The sequence below is a fragment of the Bos mutus genome, chromosome 23 (assembly GCF_027580195.1).
Source record: "Bos mutus isolate GX-2022 chromosome 23, NWIPB_WYAK_1.1, whole genome shotgun sequence".
NCBI lineage: Eukaryota > Metazoa > Chordata > Mammalia > Artiodactyla > Bovidae > Bos > Bos mutus.
This window is the reverse complement of record NC_091639.1, coordinates 44,794,229-44,820,266: the sequence shown is the minus strand read 5'-3', so window position 1 is coordinate 44,820,266 and position 26,038 is coordinate 44,794,229. Positions and strand designations below refer to the sequence as shown.

The following is a 26,038-nucleotide window of genomic DNA, read 5'->3' as shown; positions in this document are numbered from 1 at the left end:
TCTCATTCTCTGAGAGGTGTGAGCTAAAAGAGGTTCTGGGATCTCTGGCCAGTGACTGGGGTTTTTCCCACATGTGAATTAGAGCAGTGGTTCCCAAACTTGGTTGAAAATCAGAACCACCTGGGTGATTTTTTTATACAGATGTATGAGCTCCACCTCAGGCCTATTGAATTAGAATAATTGAGGTTAGGGCCAAATACTTAAATTTTATTGAACCCCTAGATATTTCTGAAGGAGGGACAGGTTTGAAAGCCAAGAATTCTGTGTCCATCTTTTCACTACTTTGGGGCTGTCTTCATGATCATCAGGTTCTTCATTAATAATGGAAAGACTATTCCTAACAGAGTTAGGGAACTGGCTGTCTTTAGTGAAACATTAGTATAGAAACTTCTAAACATGAGTGTGTGTGTGTGTGTGTGTGCGCGCGCGCATGTGCGTGCTAAGTCGCTCCAGTCATGTCCATCTCTTTGGGACCCTATGGACTGTAGCCCACCAGGCTCCTCTGTCCATGGGATTCTCCAGGCAAGAACACTGGAGTGGGTTGTCATGCCCTCCTCCAGGGGCTCTTCCAGACTCAAGGATCTAACCCACACCTCTTATGTCTCCTGCATGGCAGGCGGGTTCTTTACAACTAGTGCCACCTGGGAAGCATATAGTTTTTGTAAAACATCAAAAAGAAACCCAAAAGTCCAGTCCTGAATATAGTGCCAAAATCAATGATATACAAAGGCATAGCAATTAAAATGTATAGAATATTTCCTGTGCAACAGGCATTTTATACACTTAATCCCATTCATGCTCTCTGGGTGCATATGGCATCTCTTGCACACCCTACTAGAGGTTGAGCACAGACGCCCTCAGATTCTGGAGCAAAGCTATGCCATATGCAGGAGGAGCCCATTTGCCATTTGAAATATAGCTCCTAACATGCTGCTGGGTGTTAAGAGATTGAGTCATTGGTTCCCAGAAAGGTTGAGTTCAGGATATAATTGCTAATTAAATGAACAGCTGCCACACCGCAGACCCACCTAGAGGTGACTGAGAGACCAGCAGTGAGTGGGTATTCTCCCTACGGCCAAGCATGGGCAATGCTCCTGATTGCCCACTTTGCAGAGACAGATGTGGATAGAAGTTAAGACTGATGGGCAGTGATAGATTGCTTGATCAGAGACACAGAAAGAGCATCCTTGGGAAACTGTAGACAAGCAAATGAGGGAAGAGGCTTATGGAAGGACCAAAGTGGCCGGATCTTTCCAGTTCAGGTTAATGCCTAGAAGAAAGTACCCACCATGGAGTAGACCATCAGCAACCAGGTCAACTGGTGACCTGCCCAGAGGAGGCCGACCATTTCCTCTTCAGCCACCCAATGCCTGTGCACTGAGCACGTGATGGCAGAGATGACAGCCATGCACAGACCCCACAGATTGGACTTTCTCTCCCTCAGGCAGGTGCATCAAAGTTTTGACAATACTATATATGAAAATGCCAGCAATAAAACAGATCAGTTTGGCAGGTGGGTAGCAGGTTAATGACTCCACCCAGTAAGAGGCAGAAATACATTCCTGCTGGAATTTTTACCTACTCTGGGCATGGGTTTGCCTTTGCTCCTTACCATCAAAATATTTCCTCCAATACCTAGTCTGTCTTTGTGCAGAAGCAACCTGATAGTTCTTCCCCTGGGACCTGGCCTTGTACATCTCCTCCTTTCTTCCCCAGTGCTTTTCTGCCCCTGCAGCATGAGGTGGACACTGGGGTCCGCTTAACATTTATGAATTCATTGTTTACCATTTCCAGGGAATCAAGATTTACAGGGCCACCCCTGAGAAGTGGGAGACAGAATTCAAAGGATAAATATCTTTCATTTTCTTCTGCTGTGAAGACAGCACAGTAAGTCCTCTATGTATGAATGAGCTCCATTCTGAGAGTGGGCTCTGAGAGCCCAATTTTTCGCTAAGTCCAACAAAGTTAGCCTAGGTACCCAACTACCACAATTGGTTATATATCACTGTTTTTATGCTTGCTTCCAGATATCCTGGGCTTGAAATAAAGATAATGCACTACTGTACTCTAGATAGTAAAGTACACAAAACACAACCACTTATACAGGGTGCAAGCACGTGACAATGTGTGTGGCGTGTGAACTAATTTACCTGATTGCACTTTGGAGCACATGTTCCCATCTCTGAAAGTTTGCAACATGAAGGTTTGTATGTAGGGGACATACTGTACTGAGATGTATTTCTCAAAACACCTTGGAAGGACCAGAAAGGAACAGGACAAATTGAAAGAGTTGGAGGAACTTTATGAGTTGGTTACTTTTGACTGCATTGCAGAGTTTTACAATAAACATATGCGCACAGGCAGAAACTTGCTGGGTTTTAAGCAGAGATCAGAGATTAAAATAAGGACCTTACAATATGAAAGTTAACTGTCTTAGGTCCCAAGGAGGAAGAGATGCGACTGAACAAGATTCTCCAGTCATAAAAGGCCCAGTATTTCTGAGTCAAACAAATTGACTCAGCTATGCAGCAAAAATCAGATTAAGGGGATTACATTTTCACTCAAGTCCATTGTTTAGATTAGCTTAAATCACTGCATTAGAGAGGCATGGAAGTGAGGAAGCAAGGTGATGGACAGACATGGGAACTAATTCAAGAAAACACTTTTCTATTGTGGATACTGGCACATGGAACTGACAGAAAGCAAATAGATTAGAAACCAAATGCATTTTTAAGAGATTATGTTGCCAAGGAAGCCACTAGTGCACTTGCAAAGAATCTGTGGCTGTTAAACGTTAAAACAACTCAGTCTCTCAAACCTTGTGACCAGAATATGTTCCAGGAGAGCTCCTGTTCCCTAAGGAGGCAATCTTCCCCACAACCTACTTCAGATTTTGCCAGGGAGGATGGTGGACAAGGAAGAAGCTTCCAGAGGCAAGATGGGAACCACAATGTGGTCCTTTGGGAGTTTTTATTGAGGTTATGCTGTCTCTGTTTTTATATATACATAGTGTGTGTGTGTGTGTGTGTGTGTGCATGTGTGTGTGTATGATTTGTGTTGGGGGGGATGGTAGTGAGTAACTACTCTTTCTGATTCTCTGATTCCGTGCTTCTACAACATCTGGATTGCACATCACCCAAGATCCTGCTCTCTGAGTGACTGGCTGTGGCTGGATGAATGTTTGGGAAACGCTGGGTCATTTCCCTTGGATAAAAGGTAAATGTGTTCTCTGTGTAGACAGAAGAGTGAAATAGACATTGGGTGAGTTGTTGACAGAGTCTTACTTGTCAATTAATAGGCACAGGTGCCTTTTCTTCTAACTCAAAGCTATACCAGGGTTTCCCACCTCTCTCAGAGACAGCCGTGGCCATGTGACTGAAGCGTGGTCAACAGGGTTCAGGTGGAGGCAATGCGCACGGCTTCCACCAGCAAACCATAAAGTGCCCTCTGTAGCGAGGTGAGCTTCTGCTTTCTGGCTTACCCTGCTTCCAGCTGAGTGGAGAAGGCTTTGGAGTCCATCCTGATACAGAAAAACATGTTCAGAAGAGGCTGGTCCTCTAAAAGTAGGCTACTATACAGACGTTAAAAAAAGAATAAAGCTCAGCTCAGTTCAGATCAGTTGCTCAATCGTGTCTGACTCTTTGTGACCCCATGAATCGCAGCACGCCAGGCCTCCCTGTCCATCACCAACTCCTGGAGTTCACTCAAACTCATATCCATCAAGTCGGTGATGCCATCCAGCCATCTCATCCTCTGCCGTCCCCTTCTCCTCCTGCCGTATGTGTATACATTTGCAAATGGGTCTATCATATATTTTTAAATTAGAAAGGAAACTGTCGATCAGGATGTAGAGTTTGATTTCATTAAAACAATATATGTATGTATGTCAGGGAGAGGGAGGCATCAATTTAAGTGTCTACAAAAGTTTCAAAGTATGTGTGTATGTACATACATATGATAACATTATAAACAAAAAAAAGCTGGAAAAAATGTACAACAAACTTGCAAACGTTGGATCTCTCTAGAGAATGGGATTTGGGGAAGAATTTAGCTTATCTTTCTTTCTATATTCTTCAAATTGTGTTAAGCTTGCCTCTCAATTATGATGCTTTCCATTCCCTACTCAGATATTTGTCAAACAAACATAACAAATGGGAAGCTTTTCCCAACTGTCTTTTCTGGTCTACTCAATTTTTCCCATTTCAGATAAAGAGAATGGAACCAGAGGGGTTTTGGAAATCAGCTATAAAGGAAAGCAACTATTAAATCTATTAATAGGACTCAATAGATATAGGTAGTCTCCTTTATGTATTTGGTTTTTAAAAAATAATCCTTTAAAAGAGGAAGCTGAGCTTTCTGGGATAGAATGGGGCTATTTTCAAATCTCTTCTAGACAGTGGTCTATAGTTGGCATAAAAAACAACTTTGCACCAGGGAATAAGAGAATATTCCTGACAGCATTCAGTATACACACATATGCATGGACTGATATGTCCACACATGGACATGGCCAGATGGTCAATACCAAAATCAGATAGATTATATTCTTTGCAGCCAAAGATGGAGACGCTATAAACGGTCATCAAAAACAAGACTGGAAGCTGACTGTGGCTCAGATCATTAACTTCTTATTACCAAGTTCAAATTTAAATTGAATAAAGTAGGGAAAACCACTAGACCATTCAGGTATGACCTAAATCAAATCCCTTATGATTATACAGTGGAGGTGACAAATAGATTCAAGGGATTAGATCTGATAGAGTCCCTGAAGAACTATGGATGGAGATTCATGACATTGTACAGGAGACAGTGATCAAGACCATCCCTAAGAAAAAGAAATGCCAAAAGGCAAAATGCTTGTCTGAGGAGGCCTTACAAATAGCTGAGAAAAGAAGAGAAGCTAAAGGTAAAGGAGAAAAGGAAAGATACAAGCATCTGAATCCAGAGTTCCAAAGAATAGCAAGGAGAGATAAGAAAGCCTCCTTCAGTGATCAATGTAAAGAAATAGAGGAAAACAACAGAATGGGAAAGACTAGAGATCTCTTCAAGGAAATTAGTGATACCAAGGGAACATTTCATGCAAAGATGGGCTCAATAAAGGACAGAAATGGTATGGACCTAACAGGAGCTGAAGATATTAAGAAGAGGTGGCAAGAATACACAGAAGAACTATACAAAAAAGATCTTCATGACCCAGATAACCACGATGGTATGATCGCCTGCCTAGAGCCAGACATCCTGGAATGTGAAGTCAAGTGGGCTTAGGAAGCATCACTATAAACAAAGTTAGTGGAGGTGATGGAATTTCAGTTGAGCTATTTCAAATACTAAAAGATGATGCTGTAAAAGTGCTGCACTCAATATGCCAGCAAATTTGGAAAAAGCAGTGGCCACAGGACTGGAAAAGGTCAGTTTTCATTCCAATCCCAAAGAAAAACAATGCCAAAGAATGTTCAGGCTACCATAAAATTGCACTCAACTCACATGCTAGCAAAGTAATGCTCAGAATTCTCAAAGCCAGGCTTCAATAGTACATGAACCATGAATTCCAGATGTCCAAGCTGGATCTAGAAAAGGCAGAGGAAGCAGAGATCAAATTGGCAACATCCGTTGGATCATTGAAAAAGCAAGAGAGTTCCAGAAAAACATCTACTTCTGCTTTATTGACTATACTAAAGCCTTTGTGTGGATCACAACAAACTCTGGAAAATTCTTAAAGAGATGGGAATACCAGACCACCTGACCTGCTTCCTGAGAAATCTGCATGCAGGTCAAGAAGCAATAGTTAGAGCTGGACATGGAACAATGGACTGGCTCCAAATCGGGAAAGGACTACATCAAGGCTGTATATTGTCACCCTGTTTATTTAACTTGTATGCAGAGTATATCATCTGGTGGCTTAGTGGCTTAGACAGTAAAGCATCTGTCTACAATGTGGGAGACCAGGGTTCGATCCCTGGGTGGGGAAGATCTCCTGGAAAAGGAAATGGCCACCCACTCCAGTATTCTTGCCCGGAAAATCCCATGGATGGAGGAGCCTGATAGGTTACAGTCCATGGTGTCGCAAAGAGTTGGACACAACTTCCTTATCAAGAAGCAATAGTTAGAACTGGACATGGGACAACGGACTGGTTCCAAATTGGGAAAGGAGTACATCAAGGCTATATATTGTCACCCTGTTTATTTAACTTGTATGCAGAGTACATCATGAAAAACGTTGGGCTAGATGAAGCACAAGCTGGAAGAAAGATTGCTGTGAGAAATATCAATAACCTCAGATATGCAGATGACACCATTCTTATGGCAGAAAGTGAAGAGAAACTAAAGAACCTCTTGATGAAAGTGAAAGAGGTCAATGAAAAAGCTGGCTTAAAACTCAACATTCAAAAAATGAAGATCACGGCATCTGGTCTCATCAGATCAGATCAGTCACTCAGTCATGTCTGACTCTTTGCGACTCCATGAATCGCAGCATGCCAGGCCTCCCTGTCCATCACCAACTACCTGAGTTCACTCAGACTCACATCCATCGAGTCAGTGATGCCATCCAGCCATCTCATCCTCCGCCGTCCCCTTCTCATCCTACCCCCGATCCCTCCCAGCATCAGGGTCTTATCCAATGAGTCAACTCTTCACATGAGGTGGCCAAAGTACTGGAGTTTCAGCTTTAGCATCAGTCCTTCCAAAGAAATCCCAGGGCTGATCTCCTTCAGAATGGACTGGTTGGATCTCCTTGCAGTCCAAGGGACTCTCAAGAGTCTTCTCCAACACCACAGTTCAAAAGCATCAACACTTCAGCGCTCAGCCTTCTTCACAGTCCAACTCTCACATCCATACATGACCACAGGAAAAACCATAGCCTTGACTAGATGAACCTTTGTTGGCAAAGTAATGTCTCTGCTTTTGAATATGCTATCTAGGTTGGTCATAACTTTCCTTCCAAGGAGTAAGCATCTTCTAATTCCATGGCTGCAGTCACCATCTGTAGTGATTTTGGAGCCCAGAAAAATAAAGTCTGACACTGTTTCCACTGTTTGCCCATCTATTTCCCATGAAGTGATAGGACCAGATGCCATGATCTTCGTTTTCTGAATGTTGAGCTTTAAGCCAACTTTTTCACTCTCCACTTTCACTTTCATCAAGAGGCTTTTGAGTTCCTCTTCACTTTCTGCTATAAGGGTGGTGTCATCTGCATATCTGAGGTTATTGATATTTCTCCTGGCAATCTTGATTCCAGCTTGTGTTTCTTCCAGTCCAGCATTTCTCATGATGTACTCTGCATAGAAGTTAAATAAACAGGGTGACAATATACAGCCTTGACGAACTCCTTTTCCTATTTGGAACCAGTCTGTTGTTCCATGTCCAGTTCTAACTGTTGCTTCCTGACCTGCATACAAATTTCTCAAGAGGCAGATCAGGTGGTCTGGTATTCCCATCTCTTTCAGAATTTTCCACAGTTTATTGCGATCCACACAGTCCCATCACTTCATGGCAAATAGATGGGGAAACAATGGAAACAGTAACAGACTTTCTTTTATTGGGCTTCAAAATCACTGTGGATGGTGATTACAGCCATGAAATTGAAAGATGCTTTCTCCTTGGAAGAAAAGCTATGACCAAATAAGATAGCATATTAAAAAGGGGAGACATTACTTTGCCAAGAAAAGTCTGTCTAGTCAGGCTATGGCTTTTCCATTAGTCATATATGGATGTGACAGTTGGACTATAAAGAAAGCTGAGCACCAAAGAATTGATGCTTCTGAGATGTGGTATTGGAGAAGACTCTTGAGAGTCCCTTGGCCTGCAAGGAGAACAAACCAGTCCATCCTAAAGGAAATCAGTCCTGAAAATTCAAAGGAAGGACTGATGGTGAAACTGAAACTCCAATACTTTGGCCACCTGATATGAAGAACTGACTCACTGGAAAAGACCCTGATGCTGGGAAACATTGAAGATGGGAGTAGAAGGGGATGACAGAGGGTTTGATGGTTGGGTGGCCTCACTGACTCAATGGACATGAGTTTGAGTAAGCTCTGCAAGTTGGTGATGGACAGGGAGACCTGGTTGCTGCAGTCCATGGGGTTGCAAAGAGTTGGACATGAAGGAGCAACTGAACTGAATACACATACAGAAAATTTTACCAATCATAAGCTCTTGTGGTAGGCTGAAGCTATCTTTCACCTATCAGGCTGGTACTACTTAACATTCATTACTTCACATACTTTTGGAACAACAGGGAAGCCTGGCATGCATGCAGTCCATAGGGTTGCAAATGGTCGGACACAACTGAGTGAACTGACCTGAGCTGTGGACATTATTTTTCCAGTAACAGGAAGAAAACAGTGATCTCTTAACTCTTTTCATTTTTGCGGTCCTCTCTGTTTTTACCAATTTCTCTTTCTTCTATTTCTCTCTTCCCTCTCTCAGCTCTAACTGCCACAGTTTGTTCTGGGTTGCAAGATGCCAGAGGGGAGTGAGTCTATAGATGCAGAAGTTTGCAAGTAAGTGCAAGTTGGTGGCAGTTGTAACCAGTGTCAGCAGGAGGCTCATTGCCCAAATGTGGTCCTGCAGGCAGGCACTGAGGCGTGCTCTTTAGCAACTTCTCAAAGCTCAGATTTGAGACCAAAAAGTAGAGGTTCTGCCTCAGAGGGCTACGGAGCAGCCTGAATGGACTCAAGCTCTAATTGTCCTCATGGTTTTCCCTGCAGGACAGCACTATGGGATGGAGTCAACCAGCCAACATTAGGGTCCCACGTCCACCGCAACCTGTGATGGAAGTCCAGCCCCCATCTTACCCCTCAGTTTCCTTCATCTCCCAAGTGAAACTGCAGAAATAATAGTGTCTAGTTCTTGGAATAATTAAAGTTAGGTGAGAAATGTGACCCCAAACAAGCACTGATTCTAGCAACTGTCTCATTATTTGTAATCATTATAAGGTTCTGACTTGGATACATCGATGTAGGTGACTTCTGCATTAATTAGTTTCAAGCAAATGCTTTTCAAACTTTTGAGAGCAACACATTAGTGAGTCATGAAGTCAATTTAGTAGATAATCAGCATTTAAAAAAATGGAATAGAATAATAATTTTGAAAAAACAGAAGACACTGCATATAAACATCTAATGTAAAATGTGTTGCTCACTGTGCTCTGAGGTCAAGTGAATTTGAAACAAGACTTGAAGCAAAACAAATATAACAAATGGAAAATTTTCCCCGACTGTCCTCTCTTCCATTCATTCTGCCCCTTTCAGATAAAGAAAACAGAACCCCAGGGTTTTTGGAAACCAGCTGTAATGAGAGCAATTTTTCTTTTAAAGATTGATACAATGATACAATGTATCAATTGTACAATGATACAATTGATACAATGTCTGTTCCCTGCAGGACATTGATAAATATAATATTTATTTTTTTATTTCTTTAATTTTATAATGGAACATAGTTGATTAACAATGATGTGTTACTCGCAAGTGTATTTTGGTAATGCATGAGCCTGCTGGGCTGATATAGAAACTCAGAGGCAGTGGTTAGAAAGAGTTCATTCAAAAATCTCCATGTGCTACCACTTCCCAGGTATATGGGGCAAAGGATGGAGGCTTGTTAGGACTAACCAGGCCAAGGGTTCCATTTGTGTTTTGTCTGAAACTTTTTCTATAGTTTAAGTACCCAGAACTATGACAGATGGCCAGAAGGCCTTCATGGTTCCTTTACTTCTATAAACCTGTCACTTAAAATTCTGACTTTAAGTAATGCTTGCGGAGAAAACCTCATCATGTTTAGTCTTCCAAAGTGAGTGAAGAAATGTGAAATCATTTTGAATTCTCATGTTTGTAAAACATTATAGAGTTTGTCAACGTTTATGGATTTCTGTGTCCGTTTCCACTGTCTTTTCATGAATATGTTCAATGTATGTATATATAGCTTTGTATTGGTAGCCAAATACAATGAAAGCAAAACATAATACTAATTAAAAACATATGGGGAAACCAGGCTTGGAAGCAGAATTAGGTTGCTTGAACTGGTATTTGAAATTTATGCCCAAGGAACTGGTTTATCACTAACTTGTAGGATAGACATTTTTCCCCCCTGGTATCATTTACTATGGAGAAACCACTTATAAATAATCATGATAGTGTAATTGTATATGTTGCTGTTGGTTTAGGTTATTTTATTTGGCATTTCCTTTTGTAATATTAGGAGCCATTCATTATAAATACCTTTAGTTCCAACAGAATTAGCCACCTAATATTAATCAGAGAAAAAGATTATTTAGAAAATATGACTCAACATAGATCATGGGGTAATTTTCCTCTTTGCATCATGATTTCCACTGAAATATATCTGTAGTGCTAATTATAGAAATTGTAGGAATCCCACAGAGAGCTTTATTGGAATCAAAACCATACACTCTGAGTTGTATGTCTATAAGCTAATGCATAGCAGATCACCATTTTGATTATATTGGCTAATGTGTATCTCTGTAGTATCTTTAAAGAAAGATAGAAAAGAATAAAATATCTGTATCTGTTTGTAGTTAGATAAGTACGCTTGCCTGGGAAATCCCATGGACAGAGGAGCCTGGTAGGCTACAGTCCATGGGGTAGCGAAGAGTCGGACACGACTGAGTGACTTCACTTTCACTTTTCACTTTCATGCATTGGAGAAGGAAATGGCAACCCGCTCCAGTGTTCTTGCCTGGAGAATCCCAGGGACAGAGGAGCCTGGTGGGCTGCCGTCTATGGGGTCGCACAGAGTCAGACACAACTGATGTGACTTAGCAGCAGCATAGACATATGTATCATAGATACAGCATAGATCTGTATCTATACAAATTTGCATAAATATCATGATAGTTTCATTGTATATGGTCTTTTTTGCAATGGTAAATGTCTATTATTCTCTACTGAACTTTTGGTACTTGTGGGTTTGGAGGTTACAAATAGTGATCTAGGGGCTGAGAATGTTTTGGGATTCGAATATAGTTGCATGGGTTAAGCCTGAAGGTGGATGATGGAGAGGTCCTGAATTAGCGTGTGATCACATTGTTAGATTTCTTCCTAGGAGACTCATAGCCAAATTCCTTTCAACCACTTGTTCCCTCTGAGACCCTAGACAAATTATCGAAATTCCTAAATCTGAATGGATCAGCCCTGGGATTTCTTTGGAGGGAATGATGCTGAAGCTGAAACTCCAGTACTTTGGCCACCTCATGCGAAGAATTGACTCATTGAAAAAGACTCTGATGCTGGGAGGGAGTGGGGGCAGGAGGAGAAGGGGACGACAGAGGATGAGATGGCTAGATGGCATCACTGACTCGATGGACGTGAGACTGAGTGAACTCCGGGAGTTGGTGATGGACAGGGAGGCCTGGCATGCTGTGAAGCATGGGGTCGCAAAGAGTCAGACACGACTGAGCAACTGAACTGAACTGAACTGAAATCTGAATGGAGTAAATAATAACTTTAGAAAATGTGTTTCCCATCCCCTCATTACAGGTAGATTAGCAGACATATTAAAGACCAAGGGGAGGTAACTAAATCCAAGGATAAATATGTTTCACTTAGATTGGGACAGCCAATACAGTAGATTGCTAACTATCCTTGGTGAATCCAACTTTGAATATAAACATACTCATACACACCCTTGTCACAATAACTGTGAACTCAATCATGTGACTTGCTTTGTCCAATGGGGCATTAGAAAATATAGCAGAAGCAGACACTTGATAAATTCTTGTTTACTGGGGAATAACTGCTAGGGATGTTGCTATGATCATGAAAGATACAGGGTTTACTGCTGCAGAGGTCACGTGAAGGAGAACTCAGCCAACTGTGCTTGCTAACCACAACCTGAACAGATCAGCGTTGGTCTCACCACCAGATGACTGTAACCACCCAAGCAATACCAACAGAAGAATCACCTAAGTGAGTAAAGCCCAATGAGAAGAATTGTGATCAAATTATTATTTCAAGTTTTGGGTTGGTTTGTTATTTGTAACAGATACCTGATATCTTCAGTTATCTGGTAGGATAAATGTTTTAGGCTGTTGTTATTGAAACCAATAAATGATACCTAGGAGTGAACAATCTTACAAATTAAAAACATGCACCACTTGCAGATAAATGAGTTAAAATAGCGTGTGCACATAGCATAATCAGAAAACAGATTTAAAAACTGAATAGCAAACATAGAGTTGTCTTTGTGAACAAATTTTCCATGTTAGATTACTACTTCGTGGTGTATACAGAAAATCAATATATGTTACATTGCCTTCTCCATATGTGACATATATATATAACTTACTGAAACATGATTTTCTGTGGAGCATATGCTGGAAAGTCTTGCACAAGGATTCTTCACTTTGGGTAATGGTCCTACAGGTGCACTGCACTTGGAGGACGGTCCCAAGGGTACCAATGTAAGCCGCTTTGCAGTCATCACTTCCAGAGCAAGCGAGGTCTTGCTTGCTTAAGGTACCAATGCATGTCTCATCCTCATGGCACTTTCTCATCACATGCTGCCAGCACTTGGCCTGGAATATTCTATAGCGCCTCCTGGAAAGAGTCAGGAAATGGAATGAGTCTCTGAATATCATTAGTTCACACTAACATGTAGTGATATCTCACCTGACAAAGAAAGAAAGAAAGAAAGTGAAGTCACTCAGCCGCGTCCGATTCTGCGACTCCATGGACCATAGCCTACCAGGCTCCTCCATGCATGGGATTTTCCAGGCAAGAGTACTGGAGTGGGGTGCCATCTTCTCCAGGGGATCTTCCCAACCCAAGGATCCTGCATTGCAGGCAGATGCTTTACCCTCTGAGCCACCTGACATAAAACAAAATGCCTTCTGGGTGCTTCTAAACATAGCTGGAAACTAAGTTTGTATATTCAAACATCCTAATAGAGAGTGTGGAAGAAAAATTAGAGAAATCTTGTGAATTATTTTCCTTTCGTGATGAAAGACAGAGGCTAAGTTTAGGATTCCCTGGATGACTCTTCCTTCCTTATTAATTTTATTTCAGTGGGTGATGATTTGCAGTACGAACTACTTGGGAGATTTATTAGCAATAATTTTTGAAGCAGAATGTGGTTTTGAGACTATATTTGACCATTACCTCCCACCAAGTGATCTCAGAAAAGACTCCTGACTTTTCATGAGAGTTCTCCCATAGGATGGGAGGTCTGTGCTCTTTCTCAATGTTTCTAAGCAGACTAATTAGAATTAACATTAATGCTCTGGGGTTCTCTGGCAGCATGAGCTAATTTAAAGCAAAACATGAGTTTATTTGATGGGCTGAGATAATCTGCTAGAACCACATCCATTCATAACTTTTCTGACTACATATTTCATTCTTGCTGTCTTAATCTTGAATAGAAGTCTGGATAATGTACAATAATTTCATATTTGGAACTTTCACAGTAAGAAGATATCTACTCAGTGGAACCAAAGATATTAATCTTTGTCTTTAATATTTATCACCTATAATTATTTTTCCTTTTCTTGAATAAATCACTATAAAATATGCATGCAAAGCCTCTGAGTATATGTCATTTGTCCTGACTTTACTTGCTTTCATGATGTTCAGTTCAGTTGCTCAGTCGTGTCCGACTCTTTGTGACTCCATGAATCGCAGCACGCCAGGCCTCCCTGTCCATCACCATCTCCCAGAGTTCACTCAAACTCATGTCCATTGAGTCAGTGATGCCATCCAGCCATCTCATCCTCTGTCGTCCCCTTCTCCTCCTGCCCCCAATCCCTCGCAGCATTAGGGTCTTTTCCGAAGAGTCAACTCTTCGCATGAGGTGGCCAAAGTATTGGAGTTTCAGATTTAGCATCAGTCCTTCCAGACTGGTTGGATCTCCTTGCAGTCCAAGGGACTCTCAAGAGTCTTCTCCAACACCACAGTTCAAAAGCATCAATTCTTCCACGCTCAGCTTTCTTCACAGTCCAACTCTCACATCCATACATGACCACTGGATGTTACTCTGCTTAAATCCATAAATCGCATCATTTTCAATAATCTTGTATTTTAAGTCATCTTAAAGGAATCAGCTTTTAAATACAATGGTAAAATTAATAATATTTACATTTATATTTAAGAAAATATTGCAAATATTTGAGCATATAATTCTGAATCCAGAAGAACAAGTATGTTCCTTTAATGCAATTAAGAATTGTATATAAAATGCCATCTAAATGTAAGCACTGGAAGTATTGATTGTCATTTATGAGGTTGACAGGTGCCATTTATTCTTTCTTAAATGTATGTTTTATAAAGTTTAAGTTACATTATTTATGTCTTCATAAAAGTTAATTCATTCAAAAATGTTTTGAAATTTTGAAAAACTGACTGAAGGATATTTAATTAAAAATAAAAATATAATAAAACTTTTTTTTTGGTTTACTCATTATCTAAATCATTTAAAAAATAAATATGACAAATTTTTTATATTATAGGAATTGTGCTTTATGTTTTAAATGCTTTGATGTGTAACTGTTTTATTATCCTTATTTTCTAGATATTCTTCAGTTTCTTATTCTGGTTTTTTATTTGAAACATTAACTATCTAAGAGAGTAATTTTTAAAATAGCGTCGATCATTTTGTTTTAGTTTTGCTATAAATTTCTCGTTACATTGTAAGCCATAAGAGAATGTGGTCTGTGTGATTTCTGCATATAGAATGTATTACATTTACTTTTATGGCCTAATATATAGTCAAACTTTGTGAATATTCTCTGGCACTTAAACATGTTTATGGTGAAGTTTTGTTTCTAAAAAAGTAGGTAACATTTCTTCTAAGCAAACATTTTTTTCACTACTTTCTGGAGCTTATGCATATGAAAAAACATAATTTCCTATAAATCCCTAAACACTTATAATTGACAAAACATAATCTCACTTTCCAGTGTATATATCTGTATTGAGCAAAATTAATTGAAAAAAATAGTATTTATATCACCTTCTTTGGCCTTTTCAAATAGAGGAGTTTTAAGACCTGTCACAAATTGAGGATTCTTGTACAGGGACATAAGTTGTATTTTAAAACCTAACCGTTCTGCTTTGCTCCAGATATAAGCACTTTTGCAGGAAAGATATATGATAAAGTCTTAACACTCTCACTGAAGAAGTTGTTTTTCATTGGGAGTTTTTTTTTCCATCTGAATTACATTAACGATAATTTAATAAAAATACTGGAAATCTCCCTAAGGCAAAATCTGCTTGAGCAAATGACAGAATTTGTCTTTTCATCTTGACAACTAATATTGTGTAATATTTCCATCTCCTCTGTAAAGTATTCATTAAGAGACTATTTGCACATGGTGAAAAGAAATAGAATACACACAGTCCTTAATCCCTGAATTAATGTATAAAAGATAGAAATTACATAAAAAGAGACATGTATCTGTATATTAAAGCATTATACACATTAAGTACAAGACACTTTAAAATGGAGGGAAATGAGGTGACATTTTAAAAATTAATTTATTTTAATCGGAAGCTAATTACTTTACAATATTGTAGTGGTTTTTGCCATACATTGACATGAATCAACCAGGGGTGTACATGTGTCCATCATGTTCTAGACCCTGCACTACGCACTTTGGAGAGGTCATGAAATCCAGGATTCCTTGTAGAGGAAAAGTATCAACTCTGTACCAGTTCATCTGAGAAAGTGTTGATGCCAAGGTGAGGTGCATGCAAGAGTGTATGTTTCAGAATCCATCACAGAGCTTCTCAAAGGTCTATAGCAGCAGACTCCATCACTCTCATTAAAATATTTTATTTTATAGGGAAGCTCAGTTATGTCATGCTTAGAAAATTGAGTACAAATCACTCCAAGATAATAAGGTAGAATATTCAGTGCCTTGGCACTGGAATCAGGTAAAGCTGGGTACCCACCATGGAGACATCTGGCATTTTTACATGGATTACTTAAAAAAGAAAGTGTTCCCTGGCTGGTTAAAATGTTATTTGGTTTCACTGTTAGTGTAGATAGATGTATGATAGATAGTAATATTCTATGAGAATATTAGTGTAAGCAAACATTTTTAACATTTTTCTTGATTGTATGTGATACCATTATTTTATTACACCTAAAATCACTTTTTGGAAATTAAGTTTTTGTTTTCATTAAATGCATTTTTTTTTTTTATTTTTTAGTCATTGAGCTTAAGACTAATTCCAAACACATTAGGGGAATTAAAAGGTGCAAAAAGTCTGCATCTTTGAATCAATGAAATACAATAGTTCACTTAATAAGAATTTTTGAGCTTTAAATTAGTTTGAAAAATGTAAACTGCATTATAAAAATAGTTTTTGCTATTAATTTTAGTATTATCTGAAGAGAAATAATTAGTAAACTTTAACTGATAAACATCTACAGGAAAAGATCCTCAAACAAAACTTTCTTAAGAATTTTGGCATTCTCTATGGTAAGTTGAAGGAAAAAAAAAAAAAAGCATTTTGCTGAGATCTTCACCCTTTATCTTATAGAATGTGCATTATGAGGAAGTAGTTGTCTTTTTTGATAAATATTTGCAAGACCTGGAGTTACTTTGCAGGCTGGAATGACTGACAGTGAAGGTGTGAGGAGAGTTAAAGTTGAAGGAAAGCACTTTACCAAGAACCAGCCCTTTAGGAAATGATGTCATTACATCTCATTTTTCAGTGGTTCAAGCAGGTGACCAAAGTGACAAATTCCTCCTTGAGCTGTCACACCGAGCCCCTCCTCCACACTAAATGTTTACTTTGATCTTTGAATGAATTCATTATATATGGAGTTTTATTCACTTGAAGACAATTAAACAATACTGTCCCTGATAGGAAGTACTGGGCAAGCAAACGAGTATAAATTATCTTGGGATGATTATCCTGGGAAGCAGAAGATTCATCCCATAATTATACAGCTGAATGATGGTTTTTAAAGGAAGCTCCTTTAACGTGGTAACACCAATGTTACAGATAGTTTTGATTTTATTCTTTCCTCCATCTTCTTACTCATTTCCAAAGAGGTCCACTTCACTGTGGCTTTCTTACCACACCAAACATCAATTTGCCTTGAATTTTTAAGGAAATGTGTTTATCGAAGACCACAGTGAGGAAAAGAGAAAGTCAGGGTGTTGGATTCAATTTATGATTCCCAGGAGGAGTTACCTACAAAGGTAAAGTCTAGCTTTCACTAGCAGCCGGAGTGGAAATTTTAATAAGTTGGGCAGATCATTCACACCTCTGCTCAAAATCCCTCAACATCGCTCTGCTTTCTCAGAGTAAATCCTATCTCCTGTTCCTCTCCGCCTTGTACACGCTCTCCTCCTTGCATGAGAGCCTGCCACGTTCATTTTTTCCCCGGCGCTGGCTCATCCTTTTGTCTGGGATCTCTTATTTCTGAAACTCACTGAGAGAAGCTCATTTTCTCGCTTCTTCAGCTCCCGTAAAATGTCTCTCCTGGGGCCATCCCACTGACACTGCAATTCTTTTATTCTTTCTGCCTTTCACACTCCCCTTATTACACATGCATATGTGTGCGCTTGTGAATCTCCAGAGTACTCATCATCATACAATATAAGACTGTTAGTCACTCAGCTGTGTCCAACTCTTTGTGACCCCATTAATTTCCCACCAGGCTCCTCTGTCCATGGAATTCTCCAGGCAAGAAAACTGGAGTGGGTAGCCATTCTCTTCTCCAGAGCAGCTCCCTGACCCAAGGATTGAACTGAGATCTCCTGCGTTGCAGGCACATTCTTTACCATCTTAGGCACCAGGGAAGCCCATTTACAACTGCGTGAAAAATACACACTTTTCCTATTTATTTTCTATCTACACCTACTGAATACATTCCACAGGGCAAGCATTTTGTATCTTGTAACCAGATGCGTAAAATAGTACTAGATGGCTGGTAATTGCTTTTTGAATAAACAAGTAAATGACTAACATTACTGCCCTGAGAATCCAGGGTGAGAGGTTGGGAAGAGGGGAAGGGGTGCATTACTGACCTTACGACACATGTGTGCGAGGGAATCCGAACTTTAGCTCCTCCCTCAACTCCATCCCAAAACACAAAAGATTTATTGTGGAGTTTGAAGAGTCACCTCATCAGAATCCTGAGAGGTTATCAGCCTTATATAATCATACCCCCAAAGCCAATAATAAAACTGACACATAAACCAGGTCTATTAAGCAATTCATGAGTCTCACTTGAATCTGTAATTTTATTAATAATGCTATTTCATGATTACCCAATCCTGACATAATGATTTTTTTTCAATTTCCAAAACATATTATGCATTTGAGTCTCCAAAAGAATACTACACATGTCCCAGAGATTCAAAACTACAAATTGTGTGGCTTTGTTTACGTCATGTTGGATGATGGTGGGAACTCTAGCTAATGGCATGAGATCAAGTGTTGGGGCTGAAGTGTAACAAATAAGGTGCCAAATCAGAAAGCAGGGTACACGTGTTTTTACTCACCTGCATAATTCATCATCTTGGCAGCTGTGAATTACATCGAGGCAGGTGGGGGTTGGAACTCTGTTCACTGCACATGGCCTGCTGTGGAGTGCTTCTCTGGACTGTTGACAAGGCTCATCAGCGGGAGCACAGTCACAGAAAGCCAACATCTGGGCAATGTTAAACGGCATATTTTGATAGAAGAAGCGGATGGCTGCTTGGCAGTGTTTCACATCACACAGCTTTCCATCCGCTGAGCAAGCTTTCAGGTAAAGGGCCAGCTGGGCATTGCAGAGTGCATCCCCAATGCAAACCTCTGCCACTTCCAGGCAGGACTGAACCCCTCTGCCTCCTAGAAGGAAGGGTATGTCCAGGTTGTGGAAAAGTAAACAGAGAGCTGTGCATACAGAATCTGCATAACACCACGAGAAATCCGTGAGCAAAATACAACAATGTGCCCATACATTGCTTTTGGCAAGTAGTCCTATTTATTTTGTTTACTTTTTTTTTCGGAGTTGGAATAAACTTACTGGTCCTGAGCAGTGGGTTACTTGAACCATCTTTCATCTACACTGGACATGTATTATGATCCAGAAGTGGTGGGGAGTGTATAGGACCAAAACTGAACTGCAGGAAAAAATCCTTGAGCCCAAGTTTATCACATGCAAACAATACATCTTTAGAAATTGGATTTGAATCTAGCTGATGGTGTGTTCAGTGGCTCAAATCAAAATGATCCTTGTTCTACTGAACTTTTTATTTGAAGGAGAAATAGTGACTAACGTTTCCATGTAGCTATTCCAACGTGTAAAAATGTTCACATTTTGGATCTAGTCTTTGTTTTTAATTGTAAGTATTTCTCCCCATAACTGTAAATAAATGATAGATAAGCAAAATAGATGCTTTGAAATATTAGTGGAAGAAATGCAATGATTTGTTGCATTTTCTAGTATTAGAACAATTAAAGTTCACATGACTCTTTTTGTAATGACATATCTTGAAGAAGCCTAGTAACTACATTTTAAGTTATATTGTCCAGTATTCACAATGCAAATCAAAATGACTATTTATAAACATTACCATGATAGGAAAGAGTAGTCAGATTCCACTTGTATTTATTATCCTCTTTTATGTTATCTAGAAGGAAAAGAAAGAGACTATTTTATTAGTGAACAATTTTCTAAATTTAATAGGAGAATGTAGACATTTGTCAATGTGTACTCGGTAAAAATACATATAAGCTCATGTAACCCTTATTTAACCTTGGTACACAGAATTAGTGAGGTACAGATGAAGAAAAATAAACCATTGTAACATCATTCAAGTCAGTTAAACAGCTCTGCTCTGAGTATTCAGTTACTCGAAAATTTAAACAAATGCTAATGACTAGGCCATGTGCAGAGAAGTAAACAGAGAGTCTGTCTGGGGAGAAAGAACAGAAGAAATATTGTCTGAACCAAAAAAGCTCTCCCCAGTAAGGTCTTAATTAGATTGAAAGGCAATTTAAAGACTATTTCCACCTCTGACTATCTTAGCTTCCCAGAGTTTTTAGGAATTATAATTATAGAATTGGAGAGGTTGATGACCATCTAATTCTAAAAATCTTTCATTCAGGAAGCATTGGTCAAGATCCCACTATGTACCAGGTGCCATATTGAAGACAAATTTTCAGTTCCTGTTGTCAAGACTTATATAGGAAATGGAGACATAAAAATGAAATCAAAATAAAATAGAAGTAACAGACATAGGCATAAAGTGATAGGGGAAGACTATGATCAGATTTTTATTTTAAAATGAAAATTCATTTTTTGCTGCTGGCTGTTGATTAAGATATTGGCTTCCATTACAGGTTATTGATCAGGAGATTGATTTCTGCTATGGCATGTGTCTCTTGATTCAACTTGTCCCGACTTGAGCTGTCTGTCCAAGCTCCCTGCCTGCCCATCTATGCACATATATGATGGTACAATCATAAAACAATTCTTTTTACCCCCAAGGGTGTCAGACTTTCCAGACTCTTTGCGTTGTTCCATCTGTTCTCATCATACATGGTTTTCATATCTCTACTGGTTACGTCTCAGCTAAAGAATCACTGTCTCTTCAGGAACCCACCTTCCTATGCTTCAGAGAAGTTCCTTCTTCTGTTCCATATTGAATGAAATCCCAATAAGCAAATTGCTAAGAATCTCATAGCTTTTTTAACAGATACAAAAGTCTAGGCTAGCTAGACTTTCTATGATAGGTTAATAGCTGTGCTTTGGCACTGTTTAGTATGACTGTGCCACTGTTTAAAACATATTCAAGAAACTATCATTAAAATATAAATAAACACTGAATTCACTTATTGTTATGAACTAAATTGTTTGCTTCCAAGATTCATAAGTTGAAGCCCTAAATCCTGATATAACTGTATTGGGAGATGGTGTCTCTAGGGAAGTAATTAAGATGAAATGATGTCCTAAATGTAGGGCCCTGATCTGGTAGGATTAGTGTTCTCATAAAAAGAGACATTAGCAAATTTCCTCACTCTTCCCTGGCCACGTGTATACCCCATGGGAATGTCCTGTAAGGACCTGGCAAGAAACCAAGAAATTTGCAAGCCAGAAAGAGAGCGCTCACCAGAAACTGACCCTGCTGGACTTTGATCTGGAACTTCCAGTCTCCAGAATGATGAGGAAATAAATTTCTGTTGTTCAAGCCATCCAACCTCTGGTATTTTACTAGGGCAGCCCAAGTGGACTAATCCACTCAAAATACTAGCAATTCTTACAAAAACAATTATTTTATCATGAGGAAACAAATTCTATCTTGGATCCATATTATTTTATGTAATACGAGTAATGCACTATAATAAATTGTTTGCACATTAAATTCTAATTTCATATAGTGCACACATAGGTATATTCACATTTTTTTCTGGAGAATATTTTAAACTGTAGCTTAATTGCTGAAAAGGAGCTAAAGAGCAGTATGTCATGGGAACACAGAGAAGCATGGGCCCACCGGAACTACATCTCTGTTGTGTGATCATACATATCAAATAAAGCACAGTGTTTATACATACCACATCTTTATCCATTCATCTGTTGATGGACATTTAGCTTTCTTACATGTCCTGGCTATTGTAAATGGTGTTGCAATGAACACTGGGGTGCATGTGTCTTTTTGAACTATGGTTTTCTCAGGGTATATGCCCAGAAGTGGGATTTTTGTCATATGGTAGCTCTATTTTTAGTTTCTTAAGGAGCCTCCATACTGTTCTTCATTGTGATTGTACATATATACAATGGAATATTACTCAGCCATCAAAAAGATAAAAATTGGGCCATCTGTAGACATGTGGATGGACTAGAGTCTGTCATGTAGAGTGAAGTAAGATGGAAAGAGAAACAGAAATATTGTGTATTAACGCATATATGTGGACTCTAGAAAAATGATACAGATGAACCCATTTTTCAAGGTAGGAATAGAGACACAGGCATAGAGAACAGTTATGTGGACATGGAGCAAAGAGGGATAAACGGAGAGATTGGGATTGATGTGTGTGCATTGACATGTGTAAAATAGGTGGCTGGCGGGAAGCTGCTACTTAGCTTGGGGAGCTTAGCTTGGTGTTCTGTGGTGACCTAGATGGATGGGATGGGGTTGATAGGTGCGAGAGAGGTCCAAGAGGGAAGGGAGATACACAAACACACACACACACACGTGACTGATTTCATTGTACAGCAGAAACTAACACACCATTGTAAAGCAACTATACTGTAGTTTAAAAACACAGTGTTCCCTCTTCTTGATCCACTAATATTGAAATATATGCAGACTCTGCTATCTTCTCACCCTTCTACTTCTCTAGTCCAAGAAACCATGCATTTCTATGTTGACCTCATCTACTGCCATGATCCCATTTGCCATCCACCAGTGAATGACCTCCTGATTTATACCTGCTGCACAGATCTCATTTCTATGTGTCATGCAAAGCATTTTAGGCTACAGTTCCATACTGAGAACTGTCTATTTGATATCTCCACTTGCGTATCTAATAAACATTTCATACTTACCACATCCCAGACTGACTCCTGACCTCTCCTCTGTCCCACTCCCAAAACCTCTTCTTCCTACAGTTGTTCCATGTTAATCAATGAAAATAATGGCAACCACATCCTTTCTAATTACTCAGGACAAAAGCCTTGGAATAAATATTGATTCTCTTTTGTTGTTGCAGCCCCATGTGATCCACTCATATCAAGCATACTAAGAATCTGACAGCTGTCCACACTGTTCCAAGACCCATCATCTTTTTGCTGCATCATTATATAAACTTCCTAATCAGTCTTCCTACTTGGGCATTTGCTTCTCTTCAGTCAATTGTCAACACAAAATCCAGAGTTTTCCTCTTAAAGATATACCTCAGACCATGACACTACTCTGGCTCAAACCCCTCAGTGGTTTCCTGGATCACTTAGAGTAAGAGCCAAAGATTTTGAAATGACCTACAAAGCCCTTCACCATCCTGGCCCTATTTTATTTCTGGTCTCATCTCCTGCATCTCATCCCCTGCTCTCTCATCTCTACCCCTAGTGTCATCTTTGCTCTTCATCAAGACCATTCCCAGCTCACCTTGAGCTATTTCTGCTTCCCAAAGTTCTCTTTCCCCAAATACCCACATGACTCATCCCTTGCCTCTTTCTATCTTTACTCAAACATTAATTTCTTCAGAACGACTTCCTGGCCATCGTATTAAAATTACAAACCACCCACTCAGACTTCCTTTTTCCCCTATCTGTATTATTTTCCTCCTTAACATTCATACTGTTTATTTTTATTTTTAATTTAATTTATTTTTTATATTTTATTGAGTACAGTTAATTTACAATGTTGTATTTGTTTCAGGTGTACAGCAAAGTGATTCAGTTATACATTTACACATAGTCATTCTTTTCCAGGTTCTTCTTCCACATAGATTATTACCGAATTTTGGGTAGAGTTTCCTGTGCTACACAGTAGGTCCTTGTTGGTTACTTATTTTATATATAGTAGTGTGTGTTTATGTTAATCCCAAGCTCCTAATTTATGGCCCCATCCCACCATATTTCCCCTTTGGTAGTACTCATTCTGTCATACCATTTAAAATATACCCTCCAAATCTTTATCTTCTTAATAGGCTCTTACTGATGCTTTTGAACTGTGGTGTTGGAGAAGACTCTTGAGAGTCCCAAGGAGATCCAACCAGTCCATCCTAAAGGAGATCAGTCCTGGGTGTTCATTGGAAGGACTGATGTTGAAGCTAAAACTCCAGTACTGTGGCCATCTGATGGGAAGAGCTGACTCATTTGAAAAGACCCTGATGCTGGGAAAGATTGGGGGCAGGAGGAGAAGGGGACGACAGAGGATGAGATGGTTGGATGGCATCACCGACTTGATGGACATGAGTTTGGGTGGGCTCTGGGAGTTGGTGATGGACAGGGAGGCCTGGTGTGCTACAGTCCATGGGGTTGCAAAGAGTCAGACATGACTGAGCGACTGAACTAAACTGAACTGAACAGCCTGCTACTAAGATCCCCGCTTTGGTGATCTTGGTCCTCACTTCCGCAACCGCTGGTCTTTGTCCAGCAGTGCCCCATCCAAAGGAAGTTGCCACACCCAGGGGGACAGACTTTTCCAGGGGACAGCTCCTATGTAAGGACTAGTCCATTTGAGGGGCTCAAAGAGGCAGCATCTCTAAAGGGCCATTCCAGGGCTAAACTTCTTGTGGAGTCAACTCAGTTTGCTGTAGTCATTGCCTTGCATTTCAATTTGCCCCACCTCCTAATCCTGCTTTTCCCACTTCATCCTAGATTTTGTTCCTGAGCCCCCAGCCTAATACTATTTTGTATGCAAACTTCTGTCTCAATGTCTATTTCCAAAGAAACTAACTGAGACACTCCTCAGTTAATAATATAAGGTCCTAGAGAACAATGATTTGTGTGTGGGTGTGTGTGATTTTTGTTTGCTTTGTTAACTGCTTTTTCCCCAGGTCTTAGAACACCGCCAAGGACATGGTAGGCACCAAAGAAATATCTGTTATATAAATAAATAATCATCCCTTACTATATTATCTATTTCTTTAATTTTTAAATCCCTTAAAAACAGTAAGTTTTTAAAATAAAGGGCAGTGTTATTATTATTGCATTGTTTTTTTGAATCAACCAGACTTAGGAGTTAGCACATTTTCACTGTCTTATAAGTACTTGTTCAATGAATGGATGAATAAAACACATTATTTTAAAACATTTTGGCATTTCCATCTTTCTTCGTAATCCCTTTTAGACATAGTCATAGTAATATATATATTTTTTAAATGTTCACTTTCTGGGAGAAACACAGGCAGAAATGACAGAGCTGGGACAGAAATTATTCTTTAGTCAGTTGGTACTTGGGATTATATTTAAGATTCTAAAATTCTTCCCTTACATACTGACCTGAAACAATGCCCAGGTTGAGTTCCTTTTCATTGTCTTCAATGAAGGATGGAACTGGATTTGTTTGAGCATCCTTTATGCAAATGTCCTCAGACAAGCTTTTCCAAATTTCAGTGCACTCTGCTTTCAAAGGGTCACTGCACTGACAATTCCACAAGATTGTTTCTTGCAGACCTTCTCTCAACACTGCACAGAGGTAGCTTCCATCAAGGGTCTTGCATTGTTCTGATTCCCTCCTGCAGGTTTTCTTGAAACTCTTATACAAAAGAGCACAATGTTCAGATTCCTGGCAGTTACGCGCTGCCATGATGCAGTCTCTCTTTTTTCCCATTGTTAATGATGTCTCTTTCTCATGGAGCCACTCTGTGATGTTTGAGTGTGAAGCCAAATTCGAGGACCGTGCTGATTCTTCTCTATTTTTAAAAATGACTAAAATTAAAGAAAGCTCATTTAGTTTAAATTTAAATAAGCTCATTTAAAAACCTCTTAATGTTTCCTAAAAAGTCCATAAACATATTTTATAAATATTTGACTGTTTTTCAAAAACCACCGAGGACTGGTTTATATTTCAAGAAAACTATTACAAATGACTTTTATTTTTTAAAAAATTGAAATAAAAATATTGCTTATTTATAGTTTATATAACAAAGCATAATGGTAATGCTCAATTTCTTTTGCTATTTCATCCTCATGATTTCCTTCTGTCTTTTCATTACATTTGATGATGATTGGTAGAAATCATTGTAACTTACAATGCTTAGGAAAAGCTAAAGTGTTAATCTCTCTGTCATGTCTGACTCTACATGACCCCATGGACTGTAGCCCTTCAGGCTCCTCTGTCCATGGGGTTTTCCAAGCAAGAATACTGGAGTGGGTTGCCGTTTCCTTCTCCAGGAGATCTCAGCCCAGGGATTGAACCTGGGTCTCCCATATTATAGGCAAATTCTTTACTGTCTGAGCTACCATCCATTATTTCTCTTTGTATAAACTTTGTATATTTCTATTTCCTCCTAGAAATATGCCTATACTGAAGTGTTTCTCCACAGTTTTCATTATTTCCCCTTTAAGAAGCCTTTTTTTTTTTAGACAGTGTTTTTCCTAATTCTCTTGCCCACTCATGAATTTTTAA

The 26,038-nt window shown here is 39.3% G+C and overlaps 1 protein-coding gene across 1 annotated transcript in view; it reads right to left on the bottom strand.

Moving 5' to 3' along the window:
- The window catches only part of GFRAL (GDNF family receptor alpha like), a 70,688-nt gene that overhangs the window by 31,193 nt on the left and 13,457 nt on the right, over positions 1-26,038 (bottom strand). Inside the window, exons 4-6 of the mRNA XM_005902650.2 lie at positions 19,532-19,588; positions 18,473-18,803; positions 12,304-12,554 (exon numbers count right to left, since the gene is read on the bottom strand). Coding sequence (XP_005902712.2) covers positions 12,304-12,554; positions 18,473-18,803; positions 19,532-19,588 — 639 coding nt within the window. The remainder of the gene's footprint in view (positions 1-12,303; positions 12,555-18,472; positions 18,804-19,531; positions 19,589-26,038) is intronic.